The sequence below is a fragment of the Zonotrichia leucophrys genome, chromosome 6, assembly GCF_028769735.1.
Source record: "Zonotrichia leucophrys gambelii isolate GWCS_2022_RI chromosome 6, RI_Zleu_2.0, whole genome shotgun sequence".
NCBI classification, from domain to species: Eukaryota; Metazoa; Chordata; class Aves; order Passeriformes; family Passerellidae; genus Zonotrichia; species Zonotrichia leucophrys.
In genome coordinates, this window is record NC_088176.1 from 32346069 (window position 1) to 32365674 (window position 19606).

The window sequence follows — 19606 nt, forward strand, 5'->3', positions numbered from 1 at the left end:
TGTAAGCAAAATGGGGAAAATTATTAGATTGCAAGAAACTTCTGAAAAAGTGGTAATAGATTTGGAATTGAATGTCCAAAAGGAGAGAAATAGATTTGTTTTACATTTAATCATAAAGATACAGTTCAGGAGTCGGTAAAAAAACAACTAGTAAACAAAAAAGTAAAATCAGCACAGCAATCTAACTCTATATTGACCCCAAATTATATGCTGAATCATTATAATACTCCGAGAAATTATAGAAATGATAACAAATAAAGTTACTCAGGCATTGGAATTAATATCAAGTCAGCAAAGCCAAACAAAAACTGTGGTGTGTCAGAATAGGTTGGCTTTGGACTATTTATTGGCTAAAGAAGGGGGTGTTTGTGGAAAGTTTAATATATCAGATTGTTGAAAATTGATGACAACAGAGATGTTCTTCAGGAAAAAGCAAAAGCTATCAGAAAAATAACCCAGGTACCAGTGCAAAATTAGAAAACAATGTTAAAACCTAGCTGATAGGGCAATGTATTAGAGATAAGATGATAGAAGAAATTAGGATTTTTTCTTTTATGTGTTACAACTGTTTTGATATTTCTTCCTTGTTTAATCCCCTGTTTTATTTGATTGCCAGCATAGTCCAGAGGATGCAAGTATTCAGTCTATTCATTCTTCTGTTGTATTTTTGACGAGATTGAATAAAGCTTTCTAAAATTATGAAAAGTGAGCAGCTATTTCTCACAGGCTCCATCCCGGCCATCCGGGCAAGGAGGAGAGCGCGGGCAGCCGCTCCCTCGGCTGCGATCCCAGCGCAGGGGGCACACGGGGGAAGCCGGCACCAGGAACTCGCCAGAACCCCCCGGCCCTCAGCGCGGCCCCCTCCGCCCGCAGCGAGCCCCGAGCTGGGGCAGCACCGACCGCGGTCCCACCTGGGCTGGAGCCGCCTCTGAGTTCCTTCATCACTTCGCAGCTCTGGGCTCCGCCGCCGCCGCTCTCGTCCCGGCCGAAAATCCCAGACACGGCCGCTGCCAACGCAATTTAAAGTCCGTGTGGGAGCGGCTTTTGCATAAGTGCAATAAAGGAGCATAAAGCCATAAAGGAGGAGAAAGAACCTTTGCTCGCCGTGAAGAGAAGGGCGTGCCGTGCCGTGCCGGCAAATGGAGATGGCAGGGCCCTGTACCGCGGGGGAAAGGGGACGATCGCGGCCCGCGGCTGGTGACACCCCAGAAGCAGCTACCGGGGGCTGAGGTTCTTCTCCAGGTCCTCCGGGCTGGGTTCCTTTTTCTTAGCGCGGGTTTTTCGGGATAGGAACCCCTTCCCCCCTCCCCTCGCGGAGCATTTGCAATTCAGGCAGATCAAATGAATCCCAATTGTCAGCGATTTCCACCACCTGCTATTTCTCCCATCTTTTCCTGGTTGATTGTGACAGTTCCTTTGTTTCTTCCCACAGAGCTGGAAAGCAAAATGCCCGCCTGCCCCATGGCCATCCCCACCACCTTGTCCCTCTTTCTCTCCCCTTTATTTGGCACCACTTTCTCCCCCCTCCTCCTCTCCCTGTCAGCTCCAGCAAAGCCATTTCCCCCACTGGCACCAGCTGCCTCCTGTCCCTCGCTCCCATTTTGCCCACTCGGAACTCCTGGAGCCACTGAGTCACCACATTTTTGGGTGTGTTGCCAGGGCTCAGGAGCATCTGGGATTGTAGCATTCTTGATATTTGGTGACATCAGGAGGAACATCAATAAAATTTGTACATTAGGCTTCCTGAGGGCAGACTTTGGCCTATTCAGGAGACTTATTCAGAGTTCTTTGGGAAGCAGCCCTTAAAAACAAAGGAGTTCAGGAAAGGTGATCTCAGAGATCTTGAGGGTACAGGAACAGACTGTCCCTGTGTGCCCAAAGAGAAGTCCATGAGACAAACGTCCAGCCTGGATCGGAATGAGGTTTTGAAGGAACTTAAGAATAAAAGGAGGATGTATCATCTTTGGAAGGAGGGTCAGGTTTCTCAGGAAGTATTTAAGGGGGCTGCTAGGATATGTAGGGAAAAGATTAGGGAGGCCAAAGCTCAGTTTGAACTTAATTTGATATTTTTTGGAAGGGATAAATAAAAAATGTTTTTACAAATATATTAATGGTAAAAGGAAGGGTAAAACCAGCCTTTGTTCTCTTTTGGATGTGGGAGGGAACTGCAGATGAGGAAAAGGCAAAGGTGCTCAGCTGTTTCAATATTGGGTCAACAACCGATGATGGACTTCGGACATGGTTAGAATAAGAAATTTGATAACAGGGTGCCTTGGCAATAGCAAACAGAACTTTGAGGATTAAATCAGAATTACAAGAAGATTGAATCACATGGGTTTACAGGAAAAAGAAAATTACATAGGACTTCTGCAAGCAAGAGATGTTTGTTTATGTGATGATTAACCCAATCACTGTAGTAAAACATTACACATCTTCCTAGACTAAGTATATAAGCATTTGTATCCCACAATAAAATCCTCCCATGAGCAGGTGACCCTGCTGGTGGGTGCAGGAAAGGCTGTGGGTGTGTCTGTCTGGGATCCAGCAAGGCCTTTGGCAGTGTCTGCCACAGCTCCCTCCTGGAAAAGCTGCAGCCCAGGGCTGGGACAGGAGCACTCTGTGCTGGGCTCAGCCCTAGCTGGATGGGCCAGACAGTGGTGCTGAGGGTGCTGCATCCAGCTGGGGCCAGGCACCAGGGCTGTCCCTCAGGGCTCTGTGCTGGGGCCAGCTCTGTTCAGTGTTTGCACTGACCCCGTGAATGAGGGCATTGAGGCTTTCATTAGTGAATCTGCAGAGGACTCTGAGCTGGGAGCTGTGTCCCTCTGTGGGAAGGCAGGAGGGCTCTGCAGAGAGACCTGGAACTGTTGGATGGATGGGCAGAGTCCAGGAAGATGAAGTTTAATAAATCCAAGTGCTGAGTGCTGCATTTTGGCCACAATAACCCCTGCCATGCTCTGGGCTGGGGACGGTGTGGCTGGGCAGTGCCCAGGCAGAAAGGGACCTGGGGGTGCTGGTGACAGCCGGCTGAACATGAGCCAGCAGTGTGTCCTGGTGGCCAGGAAGGCCAAGGGCTCCTGGCCTGGATCAGGAATGGTGTGGCCAGCAGGAGCAGGGAGGTCATTGTGCCCCTGTGCCTGGCCCTGGTGAGGCCACACCTGCAGTGCTGTGTCCAGCTCTGGCCCCTCAGCTTGGGAAGGACGTTGAGACGCTGGAGCGCGTCCAGAGGGGGCAACGAGGCTGGAGAGGGGCTGGGAACACAAAGCCTGTGAGGAACCCCTGAGGGAGCTGGGGGTGCTCAGCCTGGAGAAAAGGAGACTCAGGGGTGCCCTCATCACTCTGTACAGCTCCTGAAAGGTGGCTGTGCTCAGGTGGGGTTGGGCTCTTTCTCCAGGCAGCACTGACAGAACCAGAGGGCAGTCTCAAGCTGCACCACGGGAAATATAGGCCCTATATTAGGAAGAAGTTTTTTTTTTACATAAAGAGTGATAAAGAACTGAAACGGCCTGCCTGGGGAGGTGGTGGAGTCACCATCCCTGGATGTGTTTAAAAATAGACTGGATGTGCTGCAGGGTGCCAGGGTTTAGCTGAGGTGTTGGGGCTGTGTTGGACTCGATGGTCTTGGAGGTCTCTTGCAACCCAGCCCAGAGATTCTGTGATTGTGTGAGCGCGGGCAGCCGCTCCCTCGGCTGCGATCCCAGCGCAGGGGGCACACGGGGGAAGCCGGCACCAGGAACTCGCCAGAACCCCCCGGCCCTCACCGCGGCCCCCTCCGCCCGCAGCGAGCCCCGAGCTGGGGCAGCACCGACCGCGGTCCCACCTGGGCTGGAGCCGCCTCCGAGCTCCGGGTGCCGCAGCAGATTTGAGGCGATTTGATCAATCAAATGCGGAATGCACCAGTCCTGGGACGGCCGTTTTCCTCCCCGGCGCTCCCCGCTGCCTTCTCCGGGATCGGTTCCCTCACCGTTCCGGCGCCTCCCGTCGCTGCCAGCCCGGATTCGGGATCAGAACCCGAGTCCCTTTGGCCCGGCTGAGCGCAGTGCAAACCCCCTGCGGTGGCGGCAGGCGCGGGGCTGCCCCGCCTCACCCCGAGCCCCGGGCGGGTCCCAGCTCGGCTCTCCCCGCTCGGCTTTTCCCTCGCTGCCGCCGGCGCTTTCCCCGCTCCCGGGGCTCGGCTTTGCCCGCCGGCTCCGCTTGGCCCCGGGCGAACTCACTCCCCCCCGTGGCTCCCCAACCCTGCGGCGGGGCGAACCCCCGGCATTTGCCGAAGGGCGATGACTGCCCTTGGGCACTGAAGCCTCACGCTCCGTGTCCTGGAATGCCGTAAACATGCGCTGAAATGTTTTTAAAAGTTCATCTTGTGTTTGTCGTGAACTCTGCTTTCTCTGAGAATTGTTACTGGAGAGATTCAAAGCAGTAAATCCAGTCCATTATTATTATGATTATCATTATCATCATTATGTGCAGAATAACACTATCGAATTTCTTTAACAGAAATGCTGATAACATTTACCATATGCTACTACACTAAATACAATCTCGAGAAGGTCCTGGTTTGTTGGACTGTTGCCAAATTCTACATTGTTGTTTCTTTCAGTACAATTGCACTTTAAAAGGTCTTAGGAAATTTATGGTTCCTTAAAATTTGTGGCTACCATGAGTTTTTCTCAATGTTAAATTACATAGGGTCAAGATATTTGTTACACTTCTCTAATCCCTCCAGTAAATCCATCAGGCCGTTATTTCAACCACACTTGGTTCACATTTTCAGTGCCTTTTGGTATTAATAGCAGCAGAATAAGTTACATTTTGTAGTACCCAGAACTTTCAAGGTTACTGATTGTTAGTTCAGTTCTGTTTTATTTGAATATGATTTTAGTGTTGGAAACATTAAGCAAAGTTAGATCTGAGTAATATTAATTTATTATTAATTTCTCTATTAATTTTTTTACTAATCATTTATGTTGAGGTGGATTTGGATTTCTGCCAGGTTTGAGTGTTGCTGAGTTTGAATGAGGTCAAGTTTCAGTCTTCTTTGCTTTAAGCCATTTCATGTTCTATTCAAGTTTTATTAAGATCAGTTTTTATTTGGTCTTGAAGAAGTTAACTTTGAGTTCTCCTGGATGTACCTCTAATTCTATTGAGGTGGCATTTAATTGCACTGCAAATCATCTTAAGTCTTAAGTTAATTCTGTTTAAATATGTTTGTTTACATTGCAAGACGGAGTTATTTTCTTCTAGACATAAGACAGATCTAACTGAAACAGCTGTGATGAAACACTGATAAACACCTGCTTTTGGATAGAAGAAGATACAGTTTGTGGGGCCCTTGATCCTCTCACAGATTGCACAGGTGTCAGTGCTGCACTGCCTGACAGGATCATTGATTGTGATCTCTTCTGCTTTATCTCCCACAGATAACACAGGAGAGTGGGTGGTTGTTCTACATTATGGCTGTTATCCATTGTAAGCTGTTCAGTGTTTCATTGTATGGATACAGGAATGCTGGAAGAATATTGTCTCCAATTCCTGAGACAGTCACTGCTGATGTATTGGTTCCATCATGTGAATTCACTCATTTTTATAACAGGCATTATTCCTAAGACACCATTACCTTATTTATAACTAGCTTTTCATGAACTTTGACATATCTTTGTGTGACTATCTACAAGACATGGTGTCACTTTGGGCTCTCTCTGTTTTGCTCTCCAGCTGCAGGTGCATCTCTTTGAACAGGCTGTCTGCAGCTGTCCGGTTATCTCGGCTGTTTGAGGGGCCTGGAAAGGCCCGAGGTGGCCTTGGGACAGCCCGCGTATCGAAGGACGAGAAGAGGCTTCAGTTCTTCTTTCGGTTTTTATGTTTATTAATTGTTTATCTAAAAGATGTTCTTTCGGCCGAACAGAGATCTGCTCAGCAGTCAGCCATGAGCACACTGTCTGCCCTCCGGGGCAGCCACGTATCTTTATACCCATTGTTACGTGTACAATATTTATCATTTTTCCCCAATACCATTTATTTTTATTGCTGGGTGCACTTTCAGTAATAACCAATCCAAAAGTGCCACCATGGCCAAAGAAGATGGAGGAGAAGAAGAAGGACAGGACACACCCCAATTCCTCCATCTTACTTCTCTAAACCCCCCTGTACATAAATCCTAAACCCTGTGTCTCACCCTCTAATTAACTAATCCCTTCACCATTCACCCCAGTGAAGCCCTCATCCTTGTCGTCTCCTGTGTAGGACCAAAGTCCAGCCACCAGACACTTCTGGCAACATTCCAGGACTCCCGAGCCCCCCAAGGTGGTCTCGGTGGCTCAGCACCTCAGGACTGAGATCCTGAGATCCGACATCTCCCCCTTCTGTTTGCACTAAGAAAACCTCTTTTACAATCCGATTCATGGCACCTGGGACGACAAGGATGAGGATTAGGAGAACTATTAAAACATAAAATCCTACCCTTAAAATTCTTCTCCAAATGGGAGAAATGTCAAAATCCTACCCTTAAAATTCCTCTCCAAATGGGAGAGATGTCAAAGAAATCTACCAGCTGATCAATCCATGATCCTTTGTCAGTTTTCTCTGTAATAGGTAAATTTACCCCATTGCCTATTGCAATTCAAGACCCCAAGGAGAAAACCCCCCAGTGTCTTTCATTCTTATACAGAAATATTCAAGACCCCAAAGAGAAAACCCCCCAGAGTCTTTCGTTCCTTTTGTTTCTCTTCTGAGTTGTCCTTTGCAGTCTGAGTCCCGACTTTTGTCTGAGTATTCGTTTCTTCTTATATCTTGTTGAGGAAAATCGCTGCATAGTTGCAGACTCGTTACGAAATAACGCTGTGGCTCCGCCGAACCAATCCGGCATGTCATGCACTTCGGTCACTCCCCCACGAGGTGGCGCTGTCACCGGCCTCCCTGGCTGGGGCGACTGCATGAACACAACTGCCTCTCTGTTCCGCCGATTGTCGCTGTTTGCAAGCCCACTTGAGACCGGGGTTACCTGGTTTTTGATTCAACTGACAATAGGGTTAGAACACACACGCCTCCCCAGGAGGGAAGAAGGCTTGGACTCCGAGGGTTTTTACCAAAGGCACCAAGTCTGGAGAGGGCCCCTCCTCGCCTGAGACGTCACCGTGGGTCTGGCCCGCCCCCGCCCGCGCTCTTTTCTCCGCGCATGCATGCTTTCCGAGCCGCCCTCTGTCTCTCCCGAGGTAATTTCTCCCTCTCCCTTTTTGTTCCGCCTCTGAATTTTCCCCCCTCGGTCTGCCCCTGACTCTGTCTCCTCCTCCTCCGACGCTGTGTGTGTGTAGCCCCTCGTCGGTGTGTGCAGCCCGCCTCCCGCCAGCACCCGCGCCCGCCGCGTTCGGGCCGATCTGCGCACCGGGTTTTTGCGTCACAACCGTGCGCCTCCTACGTCTCCGCATGGCAGCTTTCTGGGATTGCGCAATTTCCCCTATTTCGCTGCTTGGGTCAGACGCCCCGGCGTTGGTTTGTGATTCTGCCCCGGGTTCTTGCGAGTTTTGCCCGCCGCGCGCGTTTCTGCTACCTTGCCAGCCCCCGGGGCGGCTGCTCCCCCCGGCCCTGAGCTGAGGAACGCCGCGCGAAAACACGTGTCCCTTGTTTTTTCTTTAACCGCGCTCCCCGCCTGCTCCGCTGCAGCCTGGCCGCCGCGAGAAAGCGCCTCCCCCGATCCCTTCTCCCCCCCCTGCTCCCCCCTTTCTGCTCCTGAGTCCTCCATGCTCTCTGGAGTTTTTTGATGCTTTGGAGTTTCCTGGGGTTTCTGGGTTTTGGGACCGGGTGTTTTAATATTATTTCCTGCCCTCTTTCCTTGAGAGCCCTTCCCCCCTGGCTTCTTAAGGCCAGAGCTAATTTTTTCCTGGAGCCTTGCTCCCCCCCTCTTTCAGAGGGTCCCCCCCAGATGTCTGCTGCATCTGTTGGTTTTCTTCTTCCTGGCCTTTTAAGGCCAGAGCTAATTTTTTCCTGGAGTCATGCTCCTCCCCCTCTTTTGAGGGTCTCTCCCCAGATGTCTGCTGCATCTGTTGGTTTTCCTGGCAAAACCCCACTTCAAATAGCAGGCACGTTTCTGCCAGTGGGTAGTTTAGCCTTGCCCATAGCAATAATTGTTTTAATTCTTTCTTTGGAATTCCCTCTGTGTATGTTTGTGTCACACCTTGTAAGGCGGACAAAATTTCCCATTGTTCCTGGGAAAGTGTGCCCCCCATGTTCTTATTTCCGGGCTTTCTTACCAAATCTTTCGTCAGGGCAGTCCGGAGGGCTCGGTCTCTGTCCAGCAGATCACGAGAGGTGGTCCCAGCGCGCCTTTCTGGGTCCGGTCCGGGCTGTTCTGCTACGAATTGTCTTCGGCAGAAACTGAGAGATGGGATCCTCAGTGACTGCTGGTTTTTCAGACTCTGTTGGCTTTTTGCTTTCTTCTTCTCTCTGGTCTTCAGGGCTTTGAGGGTGCTGCCCCCCCCCGAAAGGTTGTGGTGGTTCGTGTCCGCCCAGGGAACGCCAAGTGTCGGGTTTTCTTTGTTTGTTTGAGGGGCCTGGAAAGGCCCGAGGTGGCCTTCGGGCAGCCCGCGTATCGAAGGACGAGAAGAGGCTTCAGTTCTTCTTTCGGTTTTTATGTTTATTAATTGTTTATCTAAAAGATGTTCTTTCAGCCGAACAGAGATCTGCTCAGCAGTCAGCCATGAGCACACTGTCTGCCCTCCGGGGCAGCCACGTATCTTTATACCCATTGTTACGTGTACAATATTTATCATTTTTCCCCAATACCATTTATTTTTATTGCTGGGTGCACTTTCAGTAATAACCAATCCAAAAGTGCCACCATGGCCAAAGAAGATGGAGGAGAAGAAGAAGAAGAAGAAGGACAGGACACACCCCAATTCCTCCATCTTACTTCTCTAAACCCCCCTGTACATAAATCCTAAACCCTGTTTCTCACCCTCTAATTAACTAATCCCTTCACCTTTCACCCCGGTGAAGCCCTCATCCTTGTCGTCTCCTGTGTAGGACCAAAGTCCAGCCACCAGACACTTCTGGCAACATTCCAGGACTCCCGAGCCCCCCAAGGTGGTCTCGGTGGCTCAGCACCTCAGGACTGAGATCCTGAGATCCGACATGCAGCCGTTCCCTGCACTGCCTGCTCAGCCCTTGAGTCCCTTCTCTTGTTCCAGCAGGGTTGCTGTGCCCTGACCCAGGGCTGTCTCATGATTTTCCTGTGTTTTCAGAGTTCCAGGATGAGATCTCTGGGCTCTGTCAAAAGCCTCATCTGAGCTGAGGTCCTGTGGTCTTTCCTGACTCTTTTGTGCCACATCCTCATGGGACAGGGCTGTGACCTGCTGAGGGCAAGGCTGCTCCTGCTCTGTGGCAATCAGACACAGCCCCAGGTATTCTCACAGAAGGGGATTTTCTCCCAATTTAGCCTCCATAAACCAGGGAAAATGCAGTTTCTCTCTACAAAGACCATTCTGAGGGCTTTTGCAAATCTTTTTCATCTGTGGAGGTCCCATCAAATAGAGGGTCCTCCTCGATGGAACTCTTAACAGTGACCCATCAAGAGGTTCCTCTCGAAGCCCTTTCAGACCAGGGACAGCCGTGTTTGCTCTCAGTTTGAGACTGAACATGATGAAAATGGGGCTCTTTCCCTCAATTCAAACAGCACCATAAAGGGTTTCTCCTTCCATTTAAACATGAAAATCAAGGAAAATGGTGATTGCCTGCCTAGTGAGACACCCAAAATGATGAAAAAGGTGTGTTTTCCTTCAACTGACACCCTTCAAATCACAGGTGAATGGGGATCCTCCCCAGTTCAAACACAATTACAGAAAAGCTTTCCCCCCTCCATTTCAATCCCATTTTTGGGGGCACTGGGGAGGGACTGGGGGCACTTCCCCCTCCTCACTGCTCACCCCTGGGGCTGCTGCTTCCCCTCGCACAGTGCTGAGCAGTTCCCTCCCGGTTCCCTGCCAGTTTCCCTCTTCCTGGTGAGCCCCAGCAGGCATGGGGAGAGCACTGGGCAGGAGCTGGGAGCGCTGTTCCTTCCCAGGGCTCCTGATATCCCTGCCAGTGCTCCTTCCTGCTCACTCCCGCTGCTCCCACTCTCCCTCCCAGTTCCCTCCTGGCATTCCCTGTGCTCCCAGTTCCCTCCCAGTGCTCCCAGCAGCAAAGCCCTGTGGGCACAGCGTGCTCTGCTCTTGAAGAGGCGAGACTGGAGCTGTCAGGAGAGCAAACCCGGCTGGGAAAACTACACACTGTCACACAGGAACAAAGCCCTTAACGAGGATGGGTTCCTCTTCCTGGCACATGAAGAGAAGCAGAAATCTGACAGGAATATTCTTCGTCATTCTGCCCAGGCTTTGTCAAACCCTCCAGCTCCTGCACCTCAGGAAATAACAAGTGGCTTCTAAGCAGTGACTTTGATGTCAGTGAGCAGGTTATTATGGATTAATCTCACACTGGAAAGCAGCCTTCACACCCTACTGCTCTTGGCATCACCCAAAGAGTTTGGAGGCTGCTGCCCAGGGAGCTCCTGAGTTGTATCTTCCTTGTCAATCTTATCAGCCCCTTGTTTAATTGTAAAAACATAAATAAAATGCAGGAATCATTGGCCCAGGGACTTAGGACTTGCATATCTCTTCCAAAAAAAGGAAAAAAATGTTGTTATCATATTTGTAGAGTCCCATACCTTCTGGGTGGTTTTCTCACACACAGCTCTTCACAGCAGTGTTGTTCCTACTTCTTCATCAGGGCTCCTCCAAGGACCTCCCTGAGCCACCAACCCAGTGGTTTTATCCCAGTGATCTTCATTGGCCACAGCTGCCACCCAATTAAGGATATCACAGCTGCAGCCCATTTAGAACAACTAGCATTGGGGAAAGGCCACTTATACAATACATATATTTCACTAGGACTCCTACTATATTTACCCCTTTTCTTTTACTTACAGATATTCAAATACAATACAGATATTCCAGTACAATACACACATTTCCCCATGACTCAAAGACCATGTACAACACACAGAGCTCCTCGCTCAAAGGCCACATTCTCACAGCTCCTCGCTGTCACAGCTCCTCGACTCAAAGGCCATGTTCTTCTACAGCTCTCGGCTGTCCTATCTTCTATCACCACTTGTTGTTGTTATATTTCTAGAGGCTCAGCTCTCAGGCTGCCACAGCTCTTAGCTGTCCTACCTTCTATCACGTCGGGGTCACCACTAGTTCTTGTCATATTTCTAGAGTCCCATACCTTCTGAGTGGTTTTCCCACACACAGCTCTTCACAGCAGCATTGCTCCAGCATCTCCATCAGGGCACCTCCAAGGCTCTCCCTGGCCAGCCAACCCACCCCCTTTTATCCCAGTTTTCTTCATCGGCCACAGCTGCCTCTCAATTAAGGACATCACAGCCACAGCCCACTTAGAGGAACTAGCATTGGGGCAAGGCCACTTATACAATACATATATTTCACTAGGACTCCTATTATAAAAAAAGAGTGTTTCACCCAAACCACAGAGTTTAAAAGTTTATGTTATGTACATATATTTTGAAAAGGAAAAGAGGAAGAGTAAAATATCAATTACTGTGCCAATGGTGCTCCAGCCTATTTCTGTTCTCTTCTTTCAATTGTAGCATCTCTAAGGATAAAAGCCCAAAACTAAAAGAACATTTAATTCAAGCTGAATGAGAAGCAATCTGGCTGCAGGCTTGTGGCACTCCACTGCCTGGGTTCCAGTAAGGGAGCTCATCCCCTCTGCAGTTCCAAGCCAGATCCCAAAGTCCTGAGCATCAGCTTTCAGCTTTTTGAACACTGAACTGTAAGAAAAGCTGCTGGGGAGGGCCATGCTCCAGGCACATCTGTGCCATTTCATCTCTCCAGCTCTCTCAGCTCTTTTCCTCTCCTTGCTGCCTTTGGCTCAGGCATTTCTTGAGGGGCTGCCCTGCACTGACCAGAGCATGAACTGAGCATCAGACAAACAGCTTCTGGCACTGTGGCTCTGTCCTAAATGGACCATTTCCCAAAGGAATTCCAGGGTCTTAATTTCACTTAAAATGGCTTTTAAAGAACCTGGTTTGATGCACTCCATTTCTAAACAAGGAGTGCACAACGCTCCTGCACTCCCTGCCAGGGTCATTCTTTGAGCCTTGCAGAAAGGCTTTAAAGCAGCACAGAGCTTGTTAAGCACCAACAACTTCATCCAAAAGTCAAATTAATGGCATGGACAGAGCCTGACTTTAAAATCTATTTTAAAACTGAATTAAAGAGCAGTTGCATTGCCAATTGACAAGATGAGAAAGGTTTCCTTAGCAGTTGTTGAGATGGCAAAGTAAGAGGGAGGATGGAGCATGGAGTGGGGGAAAGAAGAGGAAAACTTTCATTTGCACATTGGGGTTTTAACCATCATGCTCACACCTCAAGGAATTACAGAAACCATTCTAATCTCAAGAAAGGGAAAGCTTCCTGGGTATTTTTCATTTCAGCAAGTGCCCTCAGCAGCAGGAGATGGGAGTAATTTCCAGGAATCAGACATTTTATTGTGTATGACAAACACTGGGGAAGTCTAAGGACCATTTGTGGTTTTGATGAGATTATTTTGCAATTTTTCATGTATTAATTTTTTTATAGTATTTAGTTTTTTCTCTGCTGGCGGCTCCTGACTCCCTTAGTCAGGGTTGTTTGTTTTTGATGATAACTTTGGAGTGGTCGGTGCTGCTGTGGCTCTCATTAAAATCTCCCTTCTGTTTCTGTTCTGTCCTGGGCCAGCGAGTCTCCCTTCTCTGCTGGGATGGGTTTGTGCCCCACGAGGGGCCGGGTGATCCTTGGCTCACCCTCAGCACTGGTGGCAGTCCCCATGAGCTCACTGTGCACACTCAGTGTGACTGTTCTGGCTCTTGGGAGAGCCCCCATGGGCGCTCCCAGATTGTAATGGCTGGGCTGAAGCACAGCAGGAATTGCAGTGCCCTCTGTGCCCGTGCCCAGCACAGCTGTGACATTCACTGTTCCACTGCCCTGGCTCAGGCTGCAAGGGGGCTGTGGCTGCTCACTGGGGACACCTCCCACCCAAAGGCCATCAGCTGTGGGCTACAGCTCTCGGTGCTGTTCCTTGGTGCACAGTTGGCTTAGTTAAAAGCACAGGCTCTCCATGGATGTCTTGCTCAGTTACAGTCCCTGGCTATGCAGCCGTGATAGCTCTGAGTGGTTTGGGTTGAATTACTGCTGGAGTGCTGGAAGCAAGAGCTAAAGCTATCAGCTCTTGGTTACAGTGTACTGAAATAATAGTTGGGAACACTGAAAATCTAAGAATTATGGTTTTGTCTCAGCTTAGAATTTAAAAGCCCTGTCTCTGTTGTGAAGTACTAGTAACTCCTGTGGGCATAAATTGATGACAAAAGTTTGTTTAGAGGTATGTTAATGTAGAAATTGTTAGTTTGCATGGTGCCCCTGGGGGTAATAAGTCGGGCTTGCTCGGGAGATTTCTGGTGATTTTACAAATTGCATCTGCTCTAAGTTTGTTTGCGATGGAGCCGCCGTTCTTTGTTTTGTGACACGGTGGCGCTGTGAGCCCTTGTTGAAGTTCCCGACAGAGGCTTTTCTGTTATGTTACATTTGGAGCGACAGCGATCAGTATAATATCTCTTTCTCTTTTTGTACTGAGGGTAAGAATCAGGTGATTTTGTATTGTTCTCTGCTTCAGAACTGTCGTTTTTAAAAATTACTTAGGTTTTCTTACAGTTAAAACATGGCTCTTTAATGGGCTCTACCTGTAAAGCAGTGAGGGTTTCTTCAATAGTTTTGGTTTGAGCCTCAATAACTCTTTGGAATTTATTTCCCAGCGAATCTTGGGACTTTGTAAGTTGTTCTCCCAGTGTAGGAGCTTGTATGGTCATGTTGTGCTGTGGAGTGCTGAGCTCACCACAAGCTGAGAGCATTCGTGGCACTGTTGGTGGATGGGCTGGTAAAAGAACCCTTTTACATTTATTGTTTGTATCAGTAAAGGCAAGGCTTTAATTCAATAAGGATGTGCTGTTTCCTTAGGACGCTGCTGTTGAACTGCTTCTGCCAAGTGATTTAAAAAGGCAAGAGAAGGTTTAGTTGTGGCTTGCTGAATCAGAGAATCGGCATTTTCATGGGTTCTTGCAGTTGTACAGTTAAAAGAGTCTTTCTGGCTGCATTTCTAATATCTCTTTTCCCTGCTCTAGAAAGAAATTTGGCTTGGTCTTCAGCTTTATGGTTTGGAGGATCTCTAGCTAATTGACTGATTGTTAGTTGGGCTTTAGGACTTCTAGCAGAACTCTCCACTGATCTGTGAAGATGCTTTTGCTGATGCAAGTCCCACAGAAAATATTGTGAGTTTGTTAAAATTAGAGATTAAATATTACAGCAGTCTGAATATGTGAGGTGATAGGAATCACATCTACTTCTCACCATATTATTAAGATACTGGGAGTTTAAGCTGTTGTCTTTAAAAGCTTTTCTTAACTTCTCAATATCCTAATGTGCTATAGGCTCCCACCGAGGATTAGCATTATTTTCCTTATATCGAACTGGCACAGCAAGGAGTTTTCTGTATGGTGAATAAAAATCTTTACCTCTTATGAGTTTAGGTCTAATGTCAGCCCAATCAGTCAGTTCCCGTTGTGTGTTCACGGGGCTGGGATGGAACGGGTTAAACTCTTCCTCTGCTCCAGAGTCCGTGCCCTGCTTCATTTCCCTATGGAGGAGTTTGCCAATCGCGGGTTTTTGTCTCGTTCCTCTCTTTGCCGGCAGCCAGAGCTCGGGTTTTTGCAGCGCTGGCAGAGCAGCCTCGCTCCTTGAGCTGGGCAGAGCTGCCCTCGCTGCCGGCCGGGCAGGGCTGGAAGATGCCGGGCGGGCCGGGGATGGCAGCGGGGGCTGAGCCGGGAGAGCGGCGGGGGCTGCGGGGCAGCGCCGGGGGCAGCGCGGCTCCGCTCGGGCTTGCGGGGCCTCTGGGCAGGGCTGGAGGGAGGGAGGGCTCGGAGACGCGGCTGGGGACGCGCAGGGGCTGCACACAAGAGTGGGGAAGTGGAAAGCTTTGCAATTTGCTTAAATAAGTTAATTATTACCTCATTTGTACGGAGGGAATACATTTGTGGTTGTATGGTTTTGATTTATGGTGAAAGTATTGTACAATACTTTTTGTGTTTTTATTTGTGTTTAACTGGGTCTCAGAGGGAGGGTGAACACAGAAGTATTATTTATAGTTGGAAATTGCTTTTGAACTTAAGATAGTAAACTTTGTAGGTTTTGTTTTGAAATATCATAGGAATTAGATTAGAGCGTTAAGGCATTTATCAATGTCTTTTCGTTGCTTGGATATTTTGTGCTGGATTATGTTTTTTAAAAGCTTGCTTGATGTTATGTAATAGGAAATAATATTGGTTTCTGTTTGAGTTGAGCTGGTGAGGTCGTGGAAGTTTTGAGTGGTTTTTTGTAAACTAATTCTTTCAGATCTTGTTTCTTTGTAGTAGCAATGAACAAACAATATTTTGAGGTTTTTAACTGCTTGAAAGAGAGCTGAGTTTTTGCTTTCTTTAGAATGGATGTACTGTTTTGGTGGGTTTTTTAGTTTCTATAGAGATGGGGTAACTCAGAAGCCTATTAAAAGATTTTATTATATTATCAATCTCAAAAAAGAATGAAACATAAGAACCATAAGCCTCAACGTTATCCTGATAAAAGTTATTTCCTAATTACAATACCTTATAAATGTTTTTCAAGCTATTTTCTTTTACCACACAATACTGCTATTATTTCTAACACCAATCACCGAGATTTGTACCTCAAATAGTCCTATGTACAATGCATCTAGCAGAGCTCTAATTCTCAAAAATATGTACTCTTTTTATAAAGCATCTTTTATATACATATATATGTGATATACATTTTATATTTTAAAACTTATTTCTAATTCAATCTCTCAACAATAAAATCGCTATTCCATAGCTTTTCTAAGTCAACACACCTGATCTCAATATTTGCATACAGATATACAAGACTGTATAATTGTGTGATCAATTTTTACAGATTCTGTACAAATCCGTTCCTCGCAGCTCCGGAGCAGCCAAAGCTCGGAGCAGCGCCCGAGGGGCAGCGGGGGCGCGGCAGCGGCAGCCGGGTGTGAGCAGGGCAGGGAGAGGCGAGCTCAGGATCCCGGGCACCCGAGCAGGGGGGACAGGGCCCTGCGGCACTGAGGGGTGACACTGAGGGGCCCGTGCAGGGGCTGCTCTCACCAGCACAGGCTCAGCCCACAGCCCCACAGCAGGAGAAGCAGCTCTGGGCTGGGATGTGGCGGTGGCACCGAATTCCCTTCCCCAAGGCAGCAGCTCTGACCGTCCTCCTCCGAAGGCGACAGAGAGAGAGACAGACCCTTCTTCACAGTCAGGTGCCTGATGCCGAAAGAGGGATTCCTGCTCAGCACGTGTCAGCAGTTCTTCCTCCTCTTCCACAGACAGTCCAATAGTGTCACCACATTCCAACCAGTTTGTGGATTCCAAGACCCCAGGAAGATTTGGATTTCCCATTGGAGCTCGTTGTGTCATGAGGGCAATGCACTCACTGCAGGCAGCATCGGTGGCAGGATGGATTGCAGAGACTTTTCCTTTGCAGCCCCAGCCCAGCGCTGGCACTGGGGATGAAGAGGCACTGAGGTGACCCTGAGAGGAAGTGCAAGGCACAGGGCGCAGCTGAGGAAGGACAGCGCTGTGCTGGGCTCAGAGGTGAAGCTGGCACTGCCCAGCGTGGAGAAGGTCCTTTGTGCAGCCCCTGTTACAGGGGAGCTTGGGCCTTGCTGCAGACATACGGCCGCTCACTGGAGCAGTTGTCACTCCTCAATCTCTTGTCAGCCAGGTACACACAGTCGGAATTGCCAAAGACAGGAACCCTGCAGGGAGGAGCAGAGGCAGCGCTGGCTGCCAGGGGAAGCCCTTGTGCCCCTGTGCCCCCAGGCCCTGCCCGGCTCCCCGGCACTCACCGGGAGCTGTAGCTGCTGCCGTCCCCCCACTGCAGGCGCTCGCCCCGTCTGCGCAGCCCGAGCCAGAAATCGACGTTCCCACACAGGCGGGAGAGCAAATCCTGCCCAGGAGAGAGGAGTGGGAGCTGCCCCGGCCCCTCGGGGGGACACGTGCCCGGGGCTGCCCCCGCACGCCGGGGCTCCTTCCCTGCAAGGCCCCGGCCCAGGGCTGCAGCCCCGGCCCTACGAGCACCGAGCCCGGCCCAGGAGCGCCCCCAGGCTGCCCTCAGCCACCCCACACCGCCCGCAGCCCCTCACTCACCATGGCCTCCTCATCCTTGGCAATGGCCAGGGAGGCATTGAGCTCGGAGCACCGTTCCTGACCCTGCTCCCACGTGCTGTAATCCCGTGAGAAGTAGTAGCAGACCCCATTGTAGCCCACCCAGCCATGGGGACAGCCCAGAACCAACAGCGGAGTCGCAGGTGTGACTGGAACCTGTGGTGCTGCAGGGGGAAGAGGAGAAGCTCTGAGGATTCCCCTGTGCAGGGAGCAGGGAGCCCGCTCTGCCCCGAGGGGCTGGGCCCAGGCTGCTGCCCCTCCCTTACCTGCCAGCACAGCCAAGGCCGCCCCCAAAGCCAGCACCAGCACCAGGAGCAGCAGAATCAGCACCGCCGTGCCCACGGGATGGCACCTGAACCGTTCACCTGGAGCAGGAAAGAGCTGCTGGCTGCCAGAAGCAGAGCCGGCCCTGCAATCTGCTCAGCCCACGGCCAGGGAGCAGAGCAGGGAGCCCTGAGGCAGTGTGGGCCTCCCTCAGCTGGCAGCCAGAGAGCCAAGAGCCTGGCCACAGGCAGGGACACAGCTGTGGGCACAGGCAGGGACACAGCTGTGGGCACAGGCTGCAGCAGGAGAACTGCACAGCCTTGGGGGCAGCTGGGGCTCTTGCTTCCAGCCACGGATGGGGCCCAGCAGAGCACGAGGCCTCTTCCAGACATCGGGAAACAGCCACACACCTGCCAGCCCTGGCCTTGGGAGGGGACACGGGCCCCTGTCTAGAGGCCACACGGGTGGCCCTGCACTCACCCAGCAGTCTTGTGGGTCGATTCCCTGTTGCTGATCTCTTCTCCAGGGGCTCCTTCACAACTCCAGGAATGGAGCAGAGTTCACTCTCCTCCTGCTCACAGCCGGCATCTCTCCGTGTGGAATAAACAACACATTGCTCTCCACTCATCAGGAGTGCTGCTGGCAGATCCTTTGGGAGCTCGGCCTCGGGAACAGCTTTGCAGCCGCGCTGATGGCACCCTGAAAGGGACACGAGGAGAGGTCGCTGCTGGTGCCGGCCGTGCGGGGGCTCAGGAGGGCGGTGGCAGCTGTGGCTGCGCTGTCGCCGCTGCCCAGAGGTGCGGCAGCAGGTGCGCAGACAAGCGCAGCCTCCGGCAGCTCTGCGGCGGCCGCAGCCGCGGCCCCTGTGGCTCTGCAGCCGCTGCAGCCCAGCTCCGTGCCGGGCCGGGCGCTGAGAGCGCCTGCGAGCTGCCGGCTGCTGCTGGCCCGGGGCAGCTGCGGCTCGGAGTCCGCCTGCCGAGGGGCAAGAAGCAGCAGCCCCGGGCTGCTCACCATTGTGCCCCGCATGATTCCCTGCCCCGGCGCCTCGGAGCCCGGGCACACCGAGCGCCGGCACGGCCGCTGCGGCTCCCTGCCTGTGTGAAAAATGACCATGTAATTTTGGCTTTCACATTTATGTATTATCGTATACATATGTTGTTAATGATTATAACTATTTAGAAATAGTCTAAATTATAACTCCTTTTAGCTGAATGTTAATATAATTTTTCTCCTTTAGTGTACACTTTATTGCTCATAGAAACAGTAGTGTAATGAACATAACATCTGTGCCTCACTTATCGCTCTTCCTTGGCTTTTGTTGGGAGTAGGCAGCGGTGGAAACATCGTCCTTTTTTACCCATTTACTATTATTATAGTAATTATTATTTTTATCATTAAACTTTTAAAAACTCTAAGGATTGAATTCTGTTTTTAATACCAGTGGACGGGGAACCCGGCACAAGGAGGTCGCCAGAATCCCCCATCCCTCCTCTCTCCGCCCGCAGCGAGCCCCGAGCTGGGTCACCACCGACTGCGGGTCGAAGCTGGGCTGGAGCCGCCTCCGAGCTCCGCCATCCCCTCACCGTGCTCCGGACGTCGCCGCCCGGGGTGTCACGAACGGGCCGCTGCCGCCGCTCCAATCCCGGCCACACGAACAGGCCGCGGCCACTGACGCACCAGATTTCCACTGAGGGGTGTGTCAGAGCTTCCGGCCGGCTTGGCCAATCAGCGCTGGGAAACGCTGCCGCCACGCGCCCGACTTCGCCCGGCCCCGCCCCGGCCGCTCTCCCCGGGGTTCCCGCTGCCTTCTCCGGGATCGGTTCCGTCACCGTTCCGGCCCCTCCCGTCGCTGCCAGCCCGGATTGCGGGATGTGAACCCGAGTCCCTTTGGCCCGGCTGAGCGCAGTGCAAACCCCCTGCGGTGGCGGCAGGCGCGGGGCTGCCCCGCCTCACCCCGAGCCCCGGGCGGGTCCCAGCTCGGCTCTCCCCGCTCGGCTTTTCCCTCGCTGCCGCCGGCGCTTTCCCGCTCCCGGG

At 50.9% G+C, this 19606-nt stretch overlaps 2 protein-coding genes across 2 annotated transcripts in view; both read right to left on the bottom strand.

Moving 5' to 3' along the window:
- The window catches only part of LOC135449760 (C-type lectin domain family 2 member D-like), an 87422-nt gene that overhangs the window by 60647 nt on the left and 7169 nt on the right, over positions 1–19606 (bottom strand). The window lies entirely within an intron of this gene.
- Positions 15908–19606, bottom strand: part of LOC135449761 (C-type lectin domain family 2 member D-like) — a 28822-nt gene continuing 25123 nt past the window's right edge. The window contains exons 3-5 of the mRNA XM_064717085.1: positions 17291–17472; positions 16990–17090; positions 15908–16899 (exon numbers count right to left, since the gene is read on the bottom strand). Of these exons, the coding sequence (XP_064573155.1) occupies positions 16785–16899; positions 16990–17090; positions 17291–17472 (398 nt within the window). The 3' untranslated portion in view covers positions 15908–16784. The remainder of the gene's footprint in view (positions 16900–16989; positions 17091–17290; positions 17473–19606) is intronic.